Source organism: Paramormyrops kingsleyae, chromosome 9 (assembly GCF_048594095.1).
Source record: "Paramormyrops kingsleyae isolate MSU_618 chromosome 9, PKINGS_0.4, whole genome shotgun sequence".
NCBI lineage: Eukaryota > Metazoa > Chordata > Actinopteri > Osteoglossiformes > Mormyridae > Paramormyrops > Paramormyrops kingsleyae.
In genome coordinates this window covers 5,302,528-5,326,858 of record NC_132805.1, presented here as the reverse complement: position 1 = coordinate 5,326,858, position 24,331 = coordinate 5,302,528, and the positions used below count along the sequence as shown (strand labels likewise).

General features: G+C 41.5%; 2 protein-coding genes across 6 annotated transcripts; one reads left to right on the top strand and one right to left on the bottom strand.

Annotated features, from left to right (window-relative positions):
• Positions 1-1,882: 1,882 nt before the first annotated feature.
• Positions 1,883-14,107, bottom strand: LOC111838350 (CDC42 small effector protein 1-like). Of its 4 annotated transcripts, none has more exons than XM_023801210.2 (6): positions 11,921-12,138; positions 8,578-8,658; positions 8,343-8,496; positions 5,974-6,078; positions 3,217-3,293; positions 1,883-2,620 (listed from the first exon to the last, which is right to left on the bottom strand). In XM_023801210.2, the coding sequence occupies exons 3-5, from the start codon at positions 8,403-8,405 to the stop codon at positions 3,231-3,233; spliced, it is 231 nt and encodes a 76-aa protein (XP_023656978.1). In that variant the 5' UTR covers positions 8,406-8,496; positions 8,578-8,658; positions 11,921-12,138; the 3' UTR covers positions 1,883-2,620; positions 3,217-3,230. The 4 variants fall into 4 exon arrangements, with proteins under 4 accessions (XP_023656978.1, XP_023656980.1, XP_072572230.1 ...); XM_023801212.2 differs by lacking the exon at positions 11,921-12,138 and adding an exon at positions 11,798-11,908; XM_072716129.1 differs by lacking the exon at positions 11,921-12,138 and adding an exon at positions 14,090-14,107 and having other exon boundaries at positions 8,343-8,658.
• LOC111838348 (GA-binding protein subunit beta-2-like) lies at positions 12,340-23,415 on the top strand. 2 transcript variants are annotated; one of them, XM_023801206.2, is made up of 8 exons: positions 12,340-12,491; positions 15,512-15,619; positions 16,415-16,582; positions 17,557-17,751; positions 18,771-18,921; positions 20,712-20,870; positions 20,972-21,090; positions 21,231-23,415. In XM_023801206.2, the coding sequence occupies exons 2-8, from the start codon at positions 15,512-15,514 to the stop codon at positions 21,564-21,566; spliced, it is 1,236 nt and encodes a 411-aa protein (XP_023656974.2). In that variant the 5' UTR covers positions 12,340-12,491; the 3' UTR covers positions 21,567-23,415. The 2 variants fall into 2 exon arrangements, with proteins under 2 accessions (XP_023656974.2, XP_023656973.2); XM_023801205.2 differs by lacking the exon at positions 12,340-12,491 and adding an exon at positions 13,927-14,093.
• The last annotated feature ends 916 nt before the right edge of the window (positions 23,416-24,331 follow it).

Here is a 24,331-nt window from a genome sequence, read left to right as displayed (position 1 = left end):
AGATTTCAGAGCCTTGTGCATAGTAACAAGCACAGTCTATTTTGAGTGTGTTTGGACAGTAACACTAAGCACCAGCATTAGTAAATTGCACCTGGTGATCAAAGATCATATCAAGGGTTTCAGAAAGTACCGTGTGTGGAGAATAATTGGGCCTTAGACTTTGCTTGTTCAAGCATCACAAATTTCTCCACTTAGATCCTGAGGAGGTGATATGCTTCAGCAAAGATACAGTGTTTAGTTAAAGGAAGAATGGACGCCATTTATTCCATATGGAATTAAGATGGCAGGTTTTTTCACCTCAAACTACTGAAGCGCTTTACTGTATGATTGATACAGAAAATTTTCCACAGCAAGATCATTGTAAAGATTTCTAAAATGTTTATCTTGTTCCACCATGCAACTGGGCTTTGTGATATACAAGGATAAATATAAAAATCTCTCCCTCACTCACTCACTCTCTCTCACACACACACGAGCAAAGAATTTACCCATAAAAAATAGTTCAAGATTTTTCACAACCGTTCAGTTTGTAAAAGATCATGTGCTTTGTGCCAGCTTGTGTGCACAGATACACATGCAAACAGAACTGTAAACCTGGAATGAAAATCAAACACCACATGAAACACCGTATTAAACACACACACACACACACCTCCATATGCTGAAATACCTTAAGCTGCTCCTTTCAAAGTGCTGCCTTGATTACTGTGAATCCACTATAGAGAATTTACATAAATTACCACTTTGGTTGCATTTTGAAGGTCAATGTTGACCGCATATTTTTTTTATAATAATAATAATAATAATAATAATAATAATAATATATATAACAAACGACAAAAGATCACAGTTTTAAGTAAACTCTTTCATTTTAACAAATCACACTGCATTTCCCCAGACACACACACACACTTTTTAGTCTGACGACTTAGTATCCAACCTTAACACAACTGGGTATGGAGGACAATGAGCATGTGAGAAATATTACTGCAAGTTTACATGAGGTTAACTGGAAGGAAAAAGAAAAGAAAAAAAAGTATTTAGTTAACATTGTTTAAATCACTAAATCATATCACATCAAATAATATACACACCTATACCAATGACACGGAACAAGATAAATTGGGCATCATACATACTAGAAGGGGGAATGCGAGAGAGGGAGAAAAAACAAAAAAAAGTCCAGTGACTTGCTGAAATGATAGTTCTGAATCATAAATCACGCATCAGACAATATAAATATCTACAGCACTGTTGTATGAAAAGGTTATATAGTGCTACAAACATGAGCTCCCAAACTCAGGGGAGCAGCTTGTAGGGCACCATCCTAAGTAGGTTTAAGCTAGCAAACCATGCCACTGTAATTAGTTAATCCAATAATAAAAAAAACAAAAGTTCAAGTTTGCATATTCATTTGGAACTAAACAGGAATATCCACCAAACAATGGTTTACATTTAAATATTATACTCATTCCATATCCATCAGCAATGCAATTCACAGGACAAAATGACAGTAGGAAGGGATCTGGAGCCCAGGCCCCCCACAGGGAGGGACTCGAACCCAACTCCCGAGACTAAATAAAAAGGAAGTAAAAATATGACCCTGAAAATATTCGACCTTGCTTTGAACACAGATCATGCATCCAGCTGTACCTATACATTGATTTTGCAAGACAACCCCCCCCCCCCATGTAAAACAGCAGGTCACATCTGTTCTTGACAGGAAATTTGGTTGCAAGTCAGACGCCCATGAATGGGCGAGTGATGCTGCGATTTCGCCATTGACAGATCAGGAAAGCTAACTCCCTCAAGCTAACTCCCTCTAGCAGCATTGAGGTAACAGAATTTATGGGCCCTAAACCCCCCCCCCCCCCCCCCCCCACCCCCCTGAATAAATACCAGGAAGCTGCTTTGCAAGTAGGAAACCCTTTCTAGTGTTTTAATTAAATTGGTGTGCTAAAGGAACTGGGGAGGAACACGCAATCCTCTCTGGGTCATTTATGATAATTGTACATCAAGACCTGTAATTTACTGTACAGACACTTTTAGGGTCGAAATTGCTACAATAGCTAATGACTGTCCACAAAATGCTTATAAAACTAATGTACATGGGCATGTGTTTGAGCGCATACAATTTGGCACCACTGCCTTGACCTGGATATTCTCTCAAAAGGGAACTGGCAGTGGAATCTGCACCAAAACCGCAATAATACTCTAATAGGTTAATAAGACACGCCGATTACACACTGATAACACAAACTAAAACCAAGTTAAAACCTCAAGTACTGCAGTGCCATATATACACATACAAGACCCTTAAAAGGAAGCCGGCACCATTATCTGACTGATTTCCCAGTATTAATAACATCCGTGTTGACTGGCAGCAGCAGCAGGGTTTTGTACACTCAGAAAACACTTTGCATTACAAGTATATAAAAGTTCAGACCATTCAAGGCTGTCCACAGCCGTTAGTGTCCAGCACACACACCTCACTGGTTCCCAGTGGGGTGAAGACGTGGGATGGACACTGCGCAGGGACATGGTTAAGTGCTGTTCTGGGACTGAAGTAACTGCTAGGGAATTTTAGAAGGATAAGGGAGGTCCTGATATTTGCCATTTCCTGCAAGAGAGACAACCAAAGCTTACACACAGAAACAGGGTCCAGTGGAGCACATTACCTGCTCTAGTCAGATGTAAAGCGCACTGGAAATTCATCACCACGGACTTCACTGTAAAGGTGCCAGGAACAAAGGCAAGCATGCTTCAGCTTCCGTAAATGAAAAGCTGCGTCATTTCAGATTTTTCTTCTATACTTCACTTACTAGCAGTTATTAAATCACAACCTTAAAGGGGGACCTAAATCACATGACAGACATTTGTGAAGCTTGGTTTAAACCATCTGGAATTTCCAAGTTTGGTCTGCAAGTCTTCCTACGCTGAAAACCTCCCCAAAGAGTTGACCAACCCAGTTATGTTAGGTGCTTAAAGAGGTGTGGAAGAGAAGGGATTTAAAATGTGTTCTTCTTAGCACTGCTCTGTAGGCCTTTAAAGTCACTAGCTACCTTCCTGTGAGAAAGGAGAGTGAAAAGGGGGGGGAAGAATCAAGAAAATCAGTCCAGTGTAATTTAACTTGAAGGGCGAGTGGCTGAAGACGCAGAAGAATCAGCCGCAGCACTAAGCCAAAGGCTGCTGTGCCGAGGCGAAGAACCGACTCACCCGCTGGGCAGTTATCACACACCACTGTGACCATTGGTGCTGTGCACTTTCGACCTCATCTTCTGCATTGACCCCAACTGCGGATATGAGAGAGGAAAAAAAAAAAAAAAAGTTACACAGTATCAGTCTGTGGTTGCGTAGCTTGGAAGAGAGCTAGCAGACATCCGATGATTCGACTCGATATGTAGACAACACAGCTGTATTTGAAACCTAATTTATCATTTGATATATATTTTTTTTTAAAAAAAAGGTTCCAGACTTGTTAACCAGTCAGGTCAGGTCTCTCCTATAGACCCCGGATGACAATGATCGTATGTTTTTTCCCTGAGTGTCAGGATGACCAAGAGATTTTGTCGTCAAGACTGTACACAAAGTGGAGTTTTTTTTTTTTTTTTTTTTTTTTTTTAAAAACCCCCATTAGATCATCTGGCATTGATTTTGAGGAAGACAAGTCCACACATGGCCACTGTCTCCACACCCATATTCAGCCGTCTCATACGACACAGGAATTTAACGCCAAGAGAGCATCAAGCTTTTCTGAAACCTTCAACAATGCTAAAAATTGAAAGGGGCAATAATTTGTCAAAGACAAATGCAGTTAATTTTCTACAGCCCAGCTAGTTATTTTGATTCTCATATTTCAATTGATAAACCTAAAATTATAAAAGGAATGACTGCAGAACCAGCCAAGAGAAAAAGAGTAATCTGTCCTAGTTGGGAGTAGACTAGATAAAGGGATGACGATGACGACACCACCAACATTTTTATAAGCTGAAATGCAGACCGGTATGAAAAGAGCAGACATGAGTATTTAAAATGACAAATCTGATTTGGAAAGAGTCATCTATGATCTACACCCAAGGTCACCACTACAAGTGCGTCACTGAATGCCGAGCATCTCTCTCAGACGTCTCCTTGACAACTTTGTTAGTATGGAAGAAGTCGTTTTTGTTACTGCGATATGGCATGAGAAGAGACACAGCCAGTGCTCCCCTTAGCTTTTTAACAGGGATTGCGTGTGCCGCCGTGTGGCTCACGCTACTGTAAGGTGGATCATGTTCAACGTGCCGACTTCAGAAAGGCCCCGACTCAGTCGCTGGCTGGGAAGTTCCAGTGTTCCTGGAGGTACAGAGGCCCTTTCACTGCAGACGCTTCCACTCAGCTGCGACTCTGCCACTGCGCGTCCATGCCAGCATCCTGACCGGGCTCTCGGGAAAGGCGGCTATTTTAAGGCCCGTTCTGCAGGGATGTTTCCGCCTCCAGCTCCGGCATAATGTTATGTAAAGCAGGGTTTATGGACAAGCGATGGCGGCTGCGATGAGATGGGGGCGGAGAGGCCAAGAGTCCCGTTTCCCAGAGATGGAGACAGAGCCCTATTCAGGAGCCAAGGTCCACCTCCGTGTAACGTCTTCAGGGTGATGCTATACTGAATGTCCTGTTCCAAGGGCCGATTGAACAAAAGGAGGCCATCCGGGAAGGCAAACACTGAGGCGTATTAATCCACACAAAAGTACAACCAAAGACAGGGGAAGGAAGCCCACCCCTCAGGCTAAATATGGACGTTGCTGTTATAGCAGTGAGGTCATGCATTGGAAAGGAATGCAGATCGCAATACAAGCTACGCCGTGTTCCTGACGCGTCTGATCAGGACGTGGTATAGAAAGAAATTTTTACAGCAAGACAGAATTGGGGGGGGGGGGGGGGGGCGTAACATGGGGCTACAGAGAAGGGTGAAGAGGAACAACGGCAGCAGACGGCATGGTAAACGCCGAGAAGGGAGTAACATCCAGCATGCAGTGGAGAACAGTGTGTACACACTCTGATGTTCGCACAATGACGAAATTGCCTAAAGATTGATTTACAATTAGAATTCCTCAGAACATGTCTGTCATTAACAGACACGACTGTACAGTTGGGTGGGTGATGTATTGATAAAATATTGTATCGTCATCTATTTGAATATCATGAGTGTCGTGATATAGCCTATGTTTTCTGGCATAATTAACAGATATAATGCACTATTTTTAAACAAATTCCATCAAGGTATGAGTCTGTTGTTGGCTTCATTTATCATTATATCTGTCACACGCTCCATAACTTAGTAAAACAAATCGGGTCATCAGAAAAACTCAAAACCACCAGTCATATTTTACCGTTTTCTACATATGAATTTTAGAACACCGTGATAAATATTGAAAATCTTGAAAATAGTGTGATGTGTCCTAAAAATATCACCCAGCCATACTGTTCAGCATGCTAGTGGATTAAAAAGAGGATTGTTAAAAAATTAAGTTAGGAATGCTGGAGCAGAAGCTGCATGGTGGAGACCTACTGCAAAAACACCAACAGCTCATCGCCCAATTAGGCTTAAAGAAGAAAAGGGTACAAAAGGCTTATTTTCTAGAGCACAGCAATAAAAGTAAAGCTAGATAGACTGCAAGCAAAAAATTGATTTAGGGATATAATTTCAATTTGTCTACGGGCTGTCAGATCAACTGCAAGCACATTTTATTCATAGAGCAGATATTCGTAATCACAGCACATATGCAATGACGCATACAACATACATACTGCAAGCAATCAGCCAGTCCAATTAGCCAGCAAAGTATTGACACTTTCAATCAGCATTGCGGGCCAATAGCAAAATCAGAATCTGTGTCCATGCATTCCATGCACATCTAGCAGTTCAGTATTGTGGGAAACCCAAATGGTCACTTCAGTAGCGCAAGTCGTCCAGTGATTTGCTGCAGCTCTTACCGGAGGCATTCCTTCAGCCATTTCCCCAGAGCCGATGTGTGTCAGGTGGACGAAGTTCATGGGCTCCCCAATCATGCTGCGATCAATCTTTCTCCTCTTCTTCTTCTGAAACCAGAAAACCGACAGTACTCATTAAAGAGTTGGTTAGTTCACTTTATTAAAGACACAAAAGCAGGTCCTTAGCAAGGATAATAGTTACAGGCTTATATAAAGGCTAAAATGCCAATAGGTCCACAAAGCAGAATAAAACCTGAAGGAACTCAGTGTGGGGTTTGTCAAGGACAAGATTATGCTGTTCAGGGGCTTGTAAAAATAGGAGTTTTGCCAACAGGCAGGTAAAATTCACCCCCTTATATATACAAAGCAAAATTTAAAGTACCTGGGTGCAGAAATAAAATTAATATACCTCCCACCAGTCACAACATAACAATGAGGCTGTAAGAGAGAAACATCTATTGGTGTAAAGAAAACAAAATTGAACACACTATTTATTGTGAGAGCCAAAGCAGAGTCAGACACTGGAGCAGGGGTTAGGGCTTAAGGGCCTTGCTCAACGGTCTCCTGATCACAATTACGGCCTCCTAACGTGCCAAGCTACATGCCAGTCTCACATTTAAAATATTCCTCGAATGCCATTTTTCCAAAGACTAAGTTTTGTACACCACATTACATTCTTCTTGACAGTATGACAACAGCACATAAATCATTACGCATTTTCTAATGGCAGTCTCACTAAAAACACACTTGAGTTGACAATGGAAGAGAAAACCTTAAGGTAAAAGTTCCTTCATGTTTACAACAGCTTTTAGGAATGTTGTGACCCAGGGTCATGTGCTACACAAGACACTGAAATGTTTCTCCAGGAACTCCCCGCCAAAGAAGAAAATACATTCCACCGAGTTCATCGTCCATTCAGTATCCTGCTATATGTGCATTACGCTGAAGGCATGTGGTCGGCTGCCTGTGTAGATTCCATGCTGCCTCATGGTGCACTACAGGAAATGACCACAAAACTGGATTTCACAAAACAATATGGCTCTAACCAGCAAAGTCTTTACTGGAAAATGTCAACCGTCCCGACAAGCACCAACCCCAACTCCACTCATTTTCCAAGGATGGAAAACATGATTAAACAAAAAAAGGAAGGAAGAATGGGGTAAGGGGGGGGAAAGAAAAAAAAGTTCCTCTTCATATAATCCAACCAGTCAGCTTCCTCTGTTAAACCTTTGTCCAGTGGTGGTTTATCTCAAGTAAGACAGCTGCACAGATTTCCTTGTGACCGTCTAACGTCCTCTAGATGTATTAGAAGGTAGTTCATTCCATTGTTACCCTTATCAGAACTTAGTTATATAGAACAGAGGGCACTTTAAAGGCACTTGGACAAACACACGTCAAACAGAATGTGGGGTTAACAGTTTTTGCATATGAACTGCATAACATTTTATGCAAGCTTCAAGCAAATCACTGATCTGAATGCTCTCACTATTGCATTCAAGTTGAGTAAAATTACAGGCCGAAGTGTATGAGACAGATCAAAATCAATCTGTCCTCCTGGGAATTATCAGGACTACAAGAATACCAAATGAATACACTGAACTAGAAAGAAGAGAAATTCCTTCAAATGGCACTAACATTTTTTACTAGTGAGGACGGTAAATAGCATGTTATGACACTTTTTCGTTTCATCCCAAAAGGCTAAATTTACGTCACTATATTAGTTGAAGCACTTAGTATCAATTTCCTTCCTAGCTGCTTAAAAGCAATGAACCAGTAAATAGAAAAACAATCACAAGGGTGCAGAACAAATGAGCCACAAACCTGAGCTATAAGCCAGTAACAATGGCCTTATTTGTATGTCTCACTTAAACGTTTTCGAATATGGGTCCCATGGTAGGATGCAAAGATATTGTTACATAGCAGTTTGTCTTAGATGTGCTTGATGTTTGGGCATTCTCACATTTGCATTTATAATTCCAAAACACTCCTGTGATTTCAGTATGTAGGTTACCTAGTTCATTCAACCAATCAGAAAAACCATCTTATCCACTGCACCCTTTTTAGAGGGCTGACCTATAAAGGACTTCAAATAGTTGCTATGGGGGGAAAAAATAAGCTTATTTAAGAAAAAAAGAAAAATAGTTTTTGTGTCACTGTGACAATAAGCAAAACGTTACTTTAGGGTTACTTTTTTGGTGGTTACTTTAACGCAAGGCACCCTACGGTAAACAGATTACAAATCATGCAAACTGATCATGCTCAACACACTAAGCTTGATGCCCAAACAGTCCATCTCAATCTTGATAGTGGGAAATGGAGCAGAGAACATGTGACCGACCGTTAATGGGGGTAGAAGAGGATGAGACACTCACCGGTGGGGGTTTGGTCACCACACAGCAACTCATCTTGTGCCAGAATTCACTCATCCCTGGCATCTGCCAATTTAATTCCTTGCCCGTCCTGCCGCCTTACTGGCAGTTGACGACGTAACTGAAGACGAGGGCTAGTCTTCAAATCGATGAAGTCCTATTAAATCAAGAGCCATCCAGAATCAGTCCGACACCGAGGGCAGTCTCAAAAGCAGTCAGTGTGGACGTCTCCCCAAACCTCCAAAGGTTCTGCTCCAAGTCCTCTCCGCTGCTGCTTGCTTTTCTGTTTCTTCAGAACTTCCCCAGCTCTGGGAGGGACCTGTTGAGGCAAAACAAATTCCACCGGTTAATGGCTTGAGGGTGAAGAGAGGAATCGCATTAGCTAGCTTGGGCCACCGTGGCCTGTTCATTTACTACTCCAAAACAGGATCCCTTTTAAAAATGCTTTTGACAGATAGCAACATTCGTATGGCAGATTCAGCTGGAGAGCTGGGAGACGTTACACTTAGACATTATAATGAACTATTGCAGTGACAAGTTCTCTCCTGTTAATATGTTCAGTTGGAGTTAAATGCATTTCAACCTACAGTACTGTGCAAAAAGGCACAAGCCTGGTTTATCTGGGTAATAAGTGTGTATTTGCTCGGGGGGTGGGAACACACCACAATTTAACAGTAGAACAAATGCAAATTAACAGTAACACAGAAGCTAAACAAGAATTTCTTCTGTCTTCTAAAAAGTCATCTTGTTGGATGGCTTAACGAACACTGCTTCAGTTCCCAAACCTCTCCGCAGGAGCGCCTCAGCCACTCCATGTATACGTTCAATTTCACAAGCCGCAGAATTTAATTTAATTAGTTAAATAACTTGATGGTGTAGTAGTGAGCGAGTGAAAAAGATACATCAGTTTATTTGATAGTAGCAGCTGACAATGTGGGTATTTCATGAGATTTTTAAATGGCAAAGCTGACAGACTAACTTGTAGATCTAAACATTTTTCTTTTATTTCCTAAGACTTCTGCACAGTACTGTATACCTCTCACCATTAATAGACTTGACAGTACATTTAAAGTTGTTCCTTTATTCCTTTCAGAATAATGAGATGAGTTTTTAATGCATTCATATTCAACATTAAGTCTCGGGACTTGTAAACATTGTGAGACAGAAGTGGAATCAAACATCCTTTTTAAAAGTAATCATAACAACGAGTCACAGTTCATTAGTAGGATAATTTCAGCTTAATTGAGATGTTTACTGTAGATTGGTACACGAGACAAATGTTTTCCTTTAGTTAAACAGCAATCATTGCCATGCCTACAGATGACGAGGTAAAGGTTCGACAAAGCTAAACTACAAAATGAAACCGTTACACTGCAGAATGCTAAAATGATCATGGTCTTACACTTAAGAGTCTTGCCACTGTTTCTTCAAAAGCATAATCCACTTCAGATTCACCTGATAACTTCACTACATTTAGAACGAGTTCATCCATAAACATTAAGCAAAAAGAACAGCACATTTTGGGGAATTCGAAAGTTTCATTTTTTTTTCTGGGAGGAAGACAAATCCCCAAAGCAGGCAGGGGTGCTGGTACCGATTTTGGGCCCCATGAAAATACAGCATATTGGGCCCCCAACTTAGACCAATCCCACTATATTCCACATTTTTAGGGCCCCATCAAATCGTTGTAACTTTACCCCCCCCCCTCCCCCCGCATTACAGCATCCATAGACAAAATATCAGTTTTATTCATCTAGTCATTCAACCGGCGTCTCACATCTTTGTCATTACTTGCAAACTGTGATAGCTAAGATTTCATAGATGCTTTCTTGCCCGATTTACTTTTGTATTTAATCCAGGTGCTACAAAAAGCAAGACATAGCGTGGTCCTAGCACGACTCTACTTAGAATGTTTTTGATTAATGGTGAAAGTGTGTCAAATGGTCAAAACAAGCTGAAGTAGAAGCAAAGAGTGGGGAGACGCTAACGGAATCACAGGGATGCGTTTGAGTCTCACGCACCTTCGACAGGCTTAACAGGGCTTCAAACCTAAACATCCCTCATCATGAGAAAACCAAAGCTCAGAATGGATGTGCATTTTCCCAGACAAAAGCACTCACAATGTATCATGATGCCAACCACCATCTACAGTAAGAACACGTGGAATTCATTAACACTTATGTAGAAATACTTGCAAATATTCAAAACTGAACTTATCGATATACAAAACAAATTATTCTGTGTTCTTGGCCTTTGGAAACCGAAGGTAAATTTCACTCAGAGAGATAACTTTTCCTTTCTATATTCCCTTACTCAAGGTCACCTGACAAAACTTTTCAAATCTATCAAAAACGAATGTATACATAATTACGGCCAAAGAGATAAGGGGGAGAACCTCAAAAATGCTTCGTTTGGTTATATACAAGAGATTTCCTAAAAAAAAAAAAAACCTCTCCGGAATCGGAGACTCATTAAGGCATGTCGCGGAAATAAACACACGTGGGAAGATGGAGAGCTCTGGGATTCTTTCCCATGATTCTAAGTTGGTAACTGTTTACACACTGGGGGGGTGCGTGTAAATCCGGTTATATACAAACCAATACCTGGATATCCCTTCTAGAAAAACACAGCAAGGCGTCCAGGCGAGCAGCAGTCCGCCAGTTTCAGTACACGGAGGCCAGGGATACTTCAGGTTGTTTCCGATACTTATTCTTCACGTCAGTTTTGAGTAGCGGCCAAAAGCCTTGAAACATTAAATGGCTCATTGTCTGTGACAGCTGCTGTTTTGCGGATTTGTTTAATAACATTTTATACAGGACTTACACAAGCCGAACATCTCATCTATAAATCATGAAGCGTACTAAATCCTTCCATGAAATCATCACAAAGTGCAATAACCGCGGGACTAAAACATGACCGTAGTTTTAGTCATTCTTAATTTGCCCTCGCACAAAGCCCAAGGTTTGTTGTCGAGTATAAACGTTTACATAAATCTAGCATACATTCGTCTTTTACATACCCGAGTGGTTTAATTTGGCCACGAAGGAAAAGTAGTCATACGATATTATAGAAACTCAAAGCTCACAACACAAATACATTCATAGCCTACGTACCATTATACAGTACGAAGTCTAAATTTACAGCTCGCTTAACAATTCAGTAACTTCTCTAAAAAATTTTTTTACCACCTTATCAGCACAAACTTTAAATTATTTTCGGCGTCCTACTAATCGGCTCAATCGCAGGTAATTCACAGCACAGAAATCATGCTCGGACAGATTTAAAAGAAAAACAGTCAGAGCACCAAAGCAAACAGGCTACCATACCTTCCCGGCGGTCACAGGAAAAACACTGGAAATAAATAAATGGAAAGCCTATTCCGCTTAAATCTGGTCTAAATCATTACGCCCTTGAAACTTACAGAAATTGTAATTAGAAAAAATACTTTAAAAGCTTACCGGGTTTGAAACTGTTCACTGAAACTACACGCGAAAAATGTCAACTTTGGTAATATATATATTTTTAAATTTAAACAAGAATGTTAAAGCTCTGCGCTTTGAAAAATCATGAGATTTATTTACCTGCGCTGTTAAAGTTTCAAACTGGTCAGGAGGTTTAAAAGAGCAGGGAGGCCCTCGAAGAAAACTGCATTTCTACCCTCCGCCTTGCCCCTGAGATTGCACGCGAAATCACCAGCTGAGGTGTGGTTGCAAGTCCTCAATCAGGAAATTTTCTGCTTTACAATCCCTCCTCAGCTGCAAACGTTTTCTCTTTTTCTCCTGCCCCATCTAGCGGCCCTAAAGGCTGAACGTGGCTATGTGGCAACATTTATGGAAGATGTTAAACACCCAGTTCGAGAAGCAACAAGCATGCCGGCGTAGTTTCAGCCAACTTCATGTGTTATTTAACAAGAGCAAGCATGTAGACATTTCCTGTCTGGACAAGGCGAGGATATTTACGGTGATATGAAAACAACACGTGAGCATGCGGTAAAATAAAGGTTTTATTTTCAGATTTGTAATGTTTAAATTTAGAATTAAGGCCATCAAGGACGTATAGGCGCGCATGCTTGGCAAAAAAATGTTGGATTATAAGCCGAGTGAGACTGAACGGGTTCTTGCGTGATATTACTCCGTACTTTCATCAGCGCTGGTAAGAACCGCACTCTTCCACCGAACAAAGCCGTTGTCACCCGAGTGTCAGGCGCCGCTACAAAAGAATAACTGTTCTCTTTACAGCAGTCATTTTAATCGGTAAATTGTATTTCTTAATGTAGTGGGAAACTGCACTGCAATAAAAAAAAAATCATAGTATGTTTGTAATTATAGGAAGTAGAGAATTCAATGTGGATTTGATACTATAATATTATTTTTTTAAAAAAAGGTTGGAGGTATTAAGTTTGATGCTTAATCCATCTTGTCCATTTATCACATAGATTTTACACCTTAATATATACATTAAATGTTTACAAATTAGGTTTAAAATCATATACCTCCGACTCAGTCTTGTTTCAGGTGTTGGTAGCTACAGACAACCTGACAAAATATACCTGGAATAAATTCTGGTCAATGATGGACAGGAAATTTTCCAACTTATAACATTAGGTGGCGTTATTGATCAGGGCAGCATCTATATAGATATCTGTAGATGGCACTCTTACATTTATAAATCACACTTTAAAAGAACTGGCAGTAAAAGTAGACTTCTTCTACTAGCACTGATTTTGATTTTCAGCATGTTCACTGCTGGATCATAACTTGTGCAGTCTTATCAAGTGAAAGTCACAGCTATTTGCTGACATAAGCAATGTCTTACAGAGATGAAAGATGGTTCTCAATGAAAAGGGCAAATCGGGTCTCAGGAGGGAATTTGTCATCTGGCTAATTAAGTATGGAGGTACTGCAGAGACATACGGAGTTTGTATGTCAAATAATGCATCCAAATATGCATTCCCAAGCTGGTTTGCATGTATATATACTGTAGTACGCTTTCAAGATAAGCCTTTTACCTTTAAATGTCCTTAAATTGTCTTAAATTAAAAATTTACTATATTCAGATTCTACATTATCTTAATTATTTTCAGAGGTCTATCTGTATCCTGCATTGGCAACCTTTTTAATAATTTCCACCGTCTATTGTGGTTATAATTTATTATGAATAATAAATAAAGCTGGAATCTACTCAGATAGAACCCATTATTACTTACAGCAAAGGGAACTTTGGGATAAAAATGCAACTCAGACCGCCAACTTTCTGCTTGCACTTCACTATACCATTCCGCTGCATGATTTGAGCATCCAAATACCAGTAACATCATTAATCATGGTTACTCCCGCCTTAAACTTTGATTTATTTTGAATGTTCCGTAAAACCCGCCCCTTCTCGCCATCCACTTGTACCTTCACAGTATAATGCATTCATTCAATAGGAGAAAATATTGATCCCGTCTTAAAAACAATGCGGGTCAAAGTTGTAAAACAGACAAACACGTAAACACGCATGTATTAATGTAATAACTGAATGATAAATGTAATGTCTGAGACAACTTCACTTGAACCATAACTACACATCCGACAAACCAACGGTGCCCGCACTTTCACTTCCGGTGTCGCTCGGGATCCATGTTGGACAGCCGCTCAAATGTACAACAATAAATATTTATCTTTTGAAAAGTTGTGTAAAAGTAAGAGAAGACTTAAACACCGCAGGAAACCCATGGTATAGGTATCACGTTCCCATAAACGACTTACCAGGGTAAGTAGTCAACTATATAGAATACGCGAAAGTGAAAGTTGATTAGTTTAGTAAGAGAAGCAATTTGTGGAATAAAGTTAGCAGACAGTTGTTTTGGTTGGGGGAGGCGAGCGGGAGCGGAAGAGGAGCACGTGACACGACTCGTGCTAACAGCGCGTGCCGGTAATTACACACACTCTGGTTAATTAATTAAGCGGCTCGGCGACGCGCTACACACCGCACCTCTCTGCCCGAAGAGAACGTTACCCGTTACCTCCCTCCTGGAGCCTTAAAACACCCCGCGGTCGAGCTAACGAGCTCGCTGTCCGCTTATTGACATCACGGCGCCTTTACTCCTCTCAGCCCCTCTAAACAAATACACTCCCTGCTCTGGTTATTTCCTAAAGACGCCGAAGTCTGTAACTCACTAGAGACAGGATGTGGAAATAGGGAAAAAAATGTTCTTAGGTAAAGTGGGAAATTTCGTATCAGATCTCTGCCGGAAAGTCTAACTACATTACGATTACATTTATTTCAAAACAACCAATGGTTAATAATAAACGGAGAAAGCCTCCTCATTCCAGTTATTTGTTTGTATTTTTAGTTATCTTTTCTAAACAGCTACGGTTTGAGATGGCACACTTTGGTTGATGTTCGACGTATGAGAACCTTAACTATGCTTGAAAACTTTCCTGTTAGTTATTTCCTTACTTTTTGGTAACTTTCTTGTACTTCTCCTTTTGTTGTGAACTCAACGGGTGTTTAGAATTCCATTACTTAGTTCAGTCAATAGAAAATACTACTGATTATAACGCGTCGTGCAAGTGATTTTATTTAAAACTCCAAAATGAAAAATGTAATTCAAAACATGTATTCAAATTGGAGGTATAGACACATTGAGTTTTTTTTTGTCAGAAAATACACTAATGAAAATTAAAAATTGGAATGTGTTTGTGTAATTATCAAGGTACCACACATTAATATGTAATAACCACCTTTTGAACATTCTAACATTGTGAACATCTTTAAAATTATACAGTAAATTGAAAGTGCCAGTCACTATTACTGAAATGTAGCTTTTCGTCTTGTGTGTTAAAAACTAAAAACATTTCCATCACCTGACCCAGCTCTTTTGAAAACGACATGTTGCCTTGGATGAAAGCACATGCTGAAGCAATGGTTATGATGAAGTGTCTTGAGTGGTTAATTTCTACACTGGAACTTCTGAACACTCCCCCCCCCTCAAGCATTTACACAACTCTTTTATCCAGTGCAGCTTATAGAGAGGGAAGGATTGCAACTTGCATGCACACTCTGTGGGACTTGAACCTACAACCTTTGTGGTGTTGACACATTGCCCTATTTGTTGAGCTACAGGTGCTATAGCTTTTACGTCTGCCCTGCTTTACTGACCGACACCTCACTTTCCGACACCTCAGATGTCACTGGTGGATCTGGGGAAGCGGCTGCTGGAAGCTGCACGGAAAGGTCACGACGATGACGTCAGGTCACTGATGGCCAGTGGAGCCCCGTTCACCACAGACTGGGTACGTGATACTTTGGCACATTCCACAGTTCCAGTTTCATTTCGCCCGCCATCATTCTTTATAGGTTTTCAGTTCCAGTGTTGTTTGTAAAAAGCTGCTAAAATGTTTATTCTTGTTTTGCATCAGTTGCATACACTGTCCAGTTTATATTCATGATTTGTCTGTGTCAACTGTAAACAACTTGTGAACATATCAGGCATGAAGTGATCCTGAATGACATCGATATGAGTTACAACAGAAATGCAGTTTATGTGCTGCATCTTCCAATCACCAATCCAAGAAAGTGTCACAGGGGGCTTAGAGCCCATCCAAGGACACAAGGCTGGGGTTCCAGTCCCTCGAAGAACGCATACATGCATTCACAGTCGTATACAATGGAGGATTTAAAGATAACGTACAGTACAGCCTAACTGCTTGTATTTGGATTTCAGGAGGCAACCCACATAACATGGAGAGCATGCATACTCCCCTCACACACACACACACACACACACACACACACACAAGCTTGTAATTATATCTTTGTGGGGACGCTCCATTCATTTCTATGGGGAAAACTCTATGGGGATTATGCAAGATGAACATAATCCATACAAGCAAGCACACACACACACACACACACACACACACACACACAGCAGAAGTGAGGGTCAAACCTCCAACCTTGGAGGTTTTGAGCCACTGCTGCAGTATCGTAGAGCGTGAACTTCATCATGCATTCATGCTGTTGCAGTACTATAATCCTCTTGTATTGCAAGGCCCAGTCCTAAAGACCCTACTGCCTCTTTTTGGCAGCTAGGGACATCGCCACTGCATCTTGCGGCCCAGTTTGGGCACTTCTCTACCGCCGAAGTTCTGCTTAGGGCGGGCGTCAGCAGGGATGCCCGGACGAAAGTGGACCGGACCCCTCTGCACATGGCCGCTGCTGAAGGCCACTCGAAAATTGTGGAACTGCTCATCCAGGTAAGAAAATAAAACTTCACTCCTGTTGTGGAGTTTATGTATCACTGTACCTGTATTGTATGTGTACATGGCACCTTTGCAATCCGTGGAGACCAACATATTACCAACATCGAGGACGAGCAAGAAATAAAAATAAATACTCACCATGGCAGCCAGGTAGAAATTAGACCAACACCTACTGCTTTTGGATCGTTACAGCTGGAAACTTGACCTAGCATCTTCCACTGCTGGCTTCTCAGGCTGGACAGGCTCTGTATTGGGTCTGTATCACCCAATTTTTTCAGAGATTGCTGTCTAACTACACAATAGTCAATTAAATAGTCCTGAAATTAGAAGATGAAGTGATCCAGCTGTGAACTATCTGTCTAGATGACTGAATGATGGATATTGTAAATGGCTCAGTGGTACTGTGAACTATCCAACCAGATTCTGTTCTCATTTTAGAGAAACCACACAAAAATATCATTTTTTTTGTGTTTGTTATGTGTTACAGTGTCTACAGTCAACTTGTGGCCAATCTCTACATTACAGGAAATTTTGATGGCTTTGTTGGACATTCTGTCGTTGTTCACTCTGTGGATTTTTTTAAATAAACCATTCATGATGTTGGGGGAGGGGGGAACCTTGCCAGTCATTATCTTGTAGATCAGGGTTAGCATGTGTTGGTCATTATAGGCCTTCTCATTACTAAGCTTGCTAGCAGGCCATTAGAAACAGAATTGGGGACATCTGCTGTAAATAATGAAAGTGTCTTACAGGTTAGTAGCTTTCTAATGTGTGTTGTGTGTGTGCTAGGATGTTATATTTAGGGCCCATGAAAAGTTTGGTACACTTTGAAAGGTCCAATAAATATTCTGCTTTCCGTATCTTGTGTGAACTTCTGAAAATACTTTTTGTCGCATTTTTGCATGCGGGCTCAGTGCATCAGTATAGTACCATGTCCCCTGCTTTGTCTCGGCACGTCTCCTGGACAGAACGGGGCAGATGTAAACGCTAAAGACATGCTGAAGATGACTGCGCTGCACTGGGCGGCAGAGCAGGACCACAAGAAGGTCGCCGAGCTACTGCTCAAGCACGGCGCTGATGTCCGCGCCCTCAGCAAGTTCGACAAGACCCCTTTCGACATCTCCCTGGACAGGAACAACGCTGAGCTCATGCTCATGCTGCAGGTAATAAAAGAGAAACAACACAATCTGGTCAGTGGGTCTCATTCAGGAATTCACGGGCAGAGATACAGTAAAACCTCGGATTGCGAGTAACTTGGTTTGCGAGTGTTTTGCAAGACAAGCAAAATTTTTTAATAAATCTTAACTTGATAAACGAGCGAGGTCTTGCAGTATGAGTATTACATATGCGCTTTGTCTGCCGAGTGTCACGTGATCACAACTCAGCTGATGGTTCTTCTCTCTCTTTCTCGCTGCAGGATTGTGGGTAATCATCTCCCATGCTTAGTCTCAGTCGGCATGCCTCACTCGTATAGTCAAAATTTTACTAGAAAAGCACCATCCTAATAAGGGCTTAGCAGTGCGAGTGATGAATCTGTTTAACGACAATGCAATGTCACATTTCCGCGAAATCGAAAAGGAGGCAGAAGCGGCTGTCATTGGACAGGTTCCTTGTTAAAGTTGCACAAAAAGAAAAAGATTCCAGTGAGCTAACAGATAGCAGTGATTCCGTTAGTTATAGTGAAAGTTGTCCTACAAAATAACACTCCTCTTTTCCTCTCTCTCGTCTCCCTCACACCATCCACGATTCTTTTAAAATGTAAAGTGCAGGTTAATTTGTTTTATGTATTTTTACTTTATATTTTGTATTAATCATTTTTATATGAATATTTTTGGGTTGTGGAACGAATCATCTGAGTTTCCATTATTTCTAATGGGAAAATTTGCTTTGATATATGAGTGCTTTGGATTACAAGCACGTTTCCGGAACGAATTATGCTTGCAATCCAAGGTTTTATTGCATTTCAGAGTAAAGCGTCGGCCAAATTTCACATAGGCCAAGGACCTTTATTTAAGATTTAGGGGGGATTGTCTTTCACGGTATGTATACTGACCCTGAAGTGTAAGGAGTTGCATTTGCCAGAAGTGAACAAAGATGGGTGCTATTTGCTTTGCTGAGGTTGTAACCAGGATTAAAATCTGAAGTCTGCTGTTTTTCTAACGTGTGCCTTACTCTTAATCAGGAGGGAATGCAGAACCACGTGAACGTAAACCTAGAGCAGAACTTGGCCTGCACCTCCGTGGCCGCCGTCACGAGTCCTCAATTCATCTTATCGCCCACGGCAATGGTCAGCCTGTCTGATCTTGTTCCTGCCACGACCAAAGCTGTCTCAGGTAAGAAGAAACCTGGATGTTAAGCCAAGTTCATACTTCACTTTTCTGCGTGCTGTTACGGCCCACGCACCATGCAGGTGACGTAAACTTCATCATCAGTGGTGTCTGCGTGGACTGTGTGCGTGTGCAGCCCGGATTTTGGGTCTAGCTGGCTTTCTGCGCTTCGACTGTGCACGTGCAAGGAAATTGATGAGGTATTTCCAGTAGGTGGCAGCACTGATTTTCACAGAGCGGGCATCAATGACAAAAGGGTCGAAGAAGAGTACTTGTAGTTGTGGATACTTTCTGTGAGCAGCTGTGTGAGGAGGTGCGGAGGTACCCGCATATATATATATATAACTAATCATTGAAGGATCACAAAGAGATATTCCATTGCACAATTTTGTGGAAAGAAATAACCCAGACAAAGAAGAGAATTCATTCAGAACAAGAAGATAATATCTGCCCTCTGCTATATCATTGCTCTGCACATTTGCTGACCATGACCCTCTGCTTACACGGACAAATGTAGCATGTACACAAGAAGGAATGTGCACGACCGTACACAGATCAGCAGTACGGCATGTGGAAAAATTAAGTTTGTGTGGAATTTGCATGTCCCCTCCCCTCACAGGTTAATTGAGGTCACCAAATTGCATATAGGTGTGCATGTGAGTGTGCCCTGTGATGGGTTGGTGCCCTGTGATGGGTTGGTGCCCTGTTGGTTAGAGATTGTTCCCTGTCTTGAATAGGACAAGGGGGTTACAAAAAATGGATGGATGGCAGTGTTGATGGCAGATGTGGGAGAGCCCCAATAATACACTTCCAGTAAATGTTACTGATAATTGTTAGCAGTTGTACACCTAAGTGATGCTGAGTTTTCCTTTTATATCTATTGGCCCGAATGCACACACTGTCATGTCAGCATGATGCCACAGCTGAGCTTAATCTTTCTCAGCCACGGTACTCAGACTGCAAATCCATGAAGGGCGGAAAGGTTAAGTCTGATATACCGGTGCCAGTGAGGCTGTTACTGGGCCAAATCCCTGCTCCGTATTTATTCCAAGGAAATCTGTCACACTTATGTACTGGGCGACATCAGTGGCTGTTGGTGAAGCATCACATGACTGTGATCACCAGGTGTTTGATTATGCTTTTAACGGTGCCCTCAAACGACTGTCAGCTTTTTGTAGCTGATCAATTGAGTTGTGTCTATTCATTTAAATTGACTACATTTTTTTCTTAGGTTTCGAACAGCAGAAAATCACTCCAAAAACCAAAATCAAACAAACAAATAAATTAAAATAATAAGATAGTGTAAATGATGGCTAAATGCAGTGGTCATGTTGCAAAATGAAAACACAGCATTGCTTATTTGATTACAAAAACTTGATATACAACAAAAAAAATCAAAAAAATAATTGAATTAGTTTAATTAGCTATGGGTAAAAAATAATGCTGATTAAATGGGGAAAAATCTGACTTTGTGGCAGAGCTTTGATTTTAATCAAAGCAGATTGAGCTGTACTGTGCATTTTCCTCGGCCAGCGATTCTTTTATTTATTGCTTTTTTGCATATCGTCAGGATGCAGCCAGAGTATGATGACATGATGACAGCCCAGCTGAACATGGTGGCCAAGAATGACAGAGCAAACAAATATGATAACATCTCTGGGAATTCATGTTTGTCTCTGCCAAACATTGCCGCTGTGATTATTGTCACTATTAACCGGAATTATAAATAGCCACCGTTCATCTGTGCCTGTCGACCGTGGACTCTGCTATGTAATGATGTCGTCTTCCTCCCCTAGGTAACTCTGAGGAGGTCACTGTGGAGAGCTCAGCCTTCCAGCACATGGTGGGAGAGGGTTCCCAGAGGGTTATCACCATAGTGACAGATCAAAATGGCAACATACAACCAGGCGCCCTTGGCCAGCGGTTCCTCCTCACCATGCAAAACGGACAGCAGAGTAAGCTCTTCGCATCTCCCTGCCTCTCTGTTAACGATAGCTGCTACCAGTGAAGGACACTCACTCTTCTGTTTGCACTATAACCGCGCTGCTGTGAGCAGTGTTAGCCATGTCAGATGGGCAGATTGCAGACGAGGCCGAGGACGGGGAGCAGCGGCCACCCCAGGCTCGCAAGCGCAGATTAGAGTCCGCCGTCAACCACAAAGAGCCCAAAAACAAGGTGCGTTTGGCAAAGCTGATGCAGAACCTTAATGGAGCCGATCTGCAGGTTACGGTTCTAAACGAGTCCCAGGCTTATGAAGCGAGGAATCCAGCTTTGAGTGAAACACATGGTACTGACCTTCCTGTTCTGTTCTGCAGGATCCCGTGAAGGATGACTGCCGGGAGCTGCTGCAGAAGCAGCTTCAGGAGGCTAATCGCAAGGCCCAGGAATATCGTCAGCAGCTTCTCAAGAAGGAGCAGGAGGCAGAGCAGTACCGTCTCCAGCTGGAGGCCATAGCTTATAGCCAGAGTAACGGCAACGGCTTTGGGCGGGAAGGGCTGGGAGGGGAGGAGATGATCGTGCTTCCGGAAGGGGCTATCATAATCAAGGCGGGGGACCTGGAGGCCACGGAAGAGGAGGAGGAAGGCGAGGAAGAGGTGACGCTGGTAGAGACTGTGGAAACGACAGCCACTGACACAGAGGTTAACTCTTAAAAACAGACCAACATAAACAGCGCACAGAAGCTTCGGGTTCTTTTCGTATCTTTGTTTTTGTATGAATTTTTTTATATTATGGGATTTAATGCATATTTGCGAACAGGTCATGGAAGATCAGTGAGCATCGTGAAAATTGTGAGTAACCAGGAAAGAGGCCTTGACAACACCTAACACTCTGAGGCTTGGCTTCTGCCCCAGGAGGGTGAGACACAAAGAGGCGCTCTTTCTGGTGGAACAACATGAAATCCTTTATCTCCTCATTTCAGGCAGGACGTTTGAGCAGAGCCAGCACAGGACTCGTGGGTAACTTGCTAAGGAGTACGGATTACCTGAGTAGGCCGTTCTCGTTTCAAGTCCTCGGACCGACAGGATTTCATGGACCGAATTGTCTAAGCTGTCCAGGATAGCGTCAGATCCCCCTCAGTCTTTGGCTGTCAGTGTGCTTGCTTGACTCTCACAGCCAAAGGGTAACCGTCAGTCTTCTGCGTTGTGCGTCTCTGTTTCACCTTTCTCAGGCATTGCTGGTATGTCATTGCATGTGCACTGCACACCTGGTGGTCTGATCCTACTGCGGAAAGGTAGTTGCTTTATGCATTTTCATTATTGACACGCAGATCAGTAGTTCGCTATATTAATAAAAAAAAATCACAAAAGGCATTTTTATATCTAAAATTTATACTTAATTTATGCTGCTGATCTTACTGTCGTCACAATGCTGGCGTCCTTTTAAATAATTCATATTTTCTAATTTTATCCTCGATTTTTTTTTTTACTTCAGTTTGAATTGTCGCCAATTCATTATTCATGCTTGGCTACAGACAGGGGCCTTGTCTGCCAGTGGCATATGGGGGGGGGGGGCTTATATGGGGGGGCTTTTAGGCGCACATCTGATTCACTAACCAGCCCTGTATTCAAACTGCAAATCAGCTGGCACAGGCCAGGAGGGAAAAGCAGTGATGAGGGGAATAACATAAACGTTACCACTGGCAACCATTAACTGTGTGCCACATGCTGGAGACAAGCAGTGCACGGCATCTTGGGCAGTGTTCTTGGCAATCTGGTTGCCTGGTTACAAAAAAATGATGGGTCACTAAGAAAACAATTTCTGGAATGTCTGCCTATACTATTGAAATGCAAGAGGTAACTGACCCAGTGCTACATTAAAACCAGTATCTTTCTATATGTGTATATGTTCCACAAGTTCAGTTAACGTATTACAAAGCATTCACATGGTTATAACGATTCCTATCACTGACGCCTGTGTTAGAATTTTTTTTTTTTTGCTACGTAATATTTTTCCCGGGCCAAACAGCAGATGGCGCCACACTTCTGCACATTCCACCTGCACTGATCACTGACATGCCACAGTCGGTCCATTTCTTATACATCATCTCAATACATTTAATATGTATACTATAATTTGTTGATTAAAATTTATTCATTCCATCCTACAGTGTCGTCGAACGTATGCGAAAGCTTATTTAAGTGTATTATGTTCTGGGGGAAGGTTTTGTGAGGAAAAAAATGTCGTCATTGCAGATTTTGCAAGACAAGGTGTGATGCATGTTGAAACATATTTCTAAGGTTGGTGGGGGGGCTGCTTCTGTAGAGCATATCAATTTGGCTCGATCTATGAATTAACTTGCCTTTTTTTATTTTCTGTCATGTTACTGCATCATTTTTTATTTCTACAGGGAAACACCAGACATATTCATATGTGCTGTTTTCACATGTTGATTTGTATTTCACTTTGAACACTATTTGGGGTATTAAAAAGACAAAGTGGAGTTTTATATAGTTTAACTGTATAACAGTTCTTTTTTCATAATAAAACATACAGAATACATTTTCATATTTTTTTCTTTCAACCAAAATACTTAAATACTGGATTTTTCTTTCCAAAGGAAAATATAGGAACTTTAAGGAATTCCCCCTTACTCTTATTGGCTTGAAAATCTGAAATACATATTTTTTTGCGTAACGCCTTACATTTTCTTTTACCATTTCAGAATAAGTGAATGACTTCTAGCCTAATTTCCTCTTAGTAATTCTGGCCTCTTTGGGGTGGTTGTGATTTGCAATTGAGTAGTTGACGGAGTTGGTACGAGTCAAGTTTCAGTGCAAGGGGAACCTGTAATCTCTAGTAATTTTATCCAGCTTTGTCAAGCATCAAGAGGTTTGGCTCCAATAGTAACAGTTTAATGAGGACAGCTGGCCACAAGTGGCTTGCTGCAGTATGATTTTAGGATTGTTTACGTTATATGATTGTTAAAACAAATAGCACTGAAAACTGTATTTGAGCTCTGCGTCACTAGAATTTAAGTTCTAATAGAGCAACGTTCATGTTCATTTTTGACAAAGCAATCTGTAAAGACCTATCTTTGGACTACTAGTAGAAATCCACACAAATCTCAGGAGAATATAGTAAATCCAATTACATCTAGACTCAAACCCAGAGCTTTTGAGGTGCGACACTGCAATTCCACTGAACCATCCATCTTCCAACTGCTTATCCAGTGTATCAGTGTTTCCTAACCTGGTCCTCCTACTGGGATCTGAGAGAGAGCCAATCACAGGCTGCACAGGGTACAATTTATACGAGCCAATTCATCTAACTGCATGTCTTTGGGTTACGGAAGAAAGCAGGTGCACAGGCAGGGAAAACACATAAAAATTTTGTGGGCTGTTATGAAACAGTAGCTGCTACTGTGGCTAGATTTCCAGAGGTGGCCCATAGATACAAGAGCATGACCAATAAATGT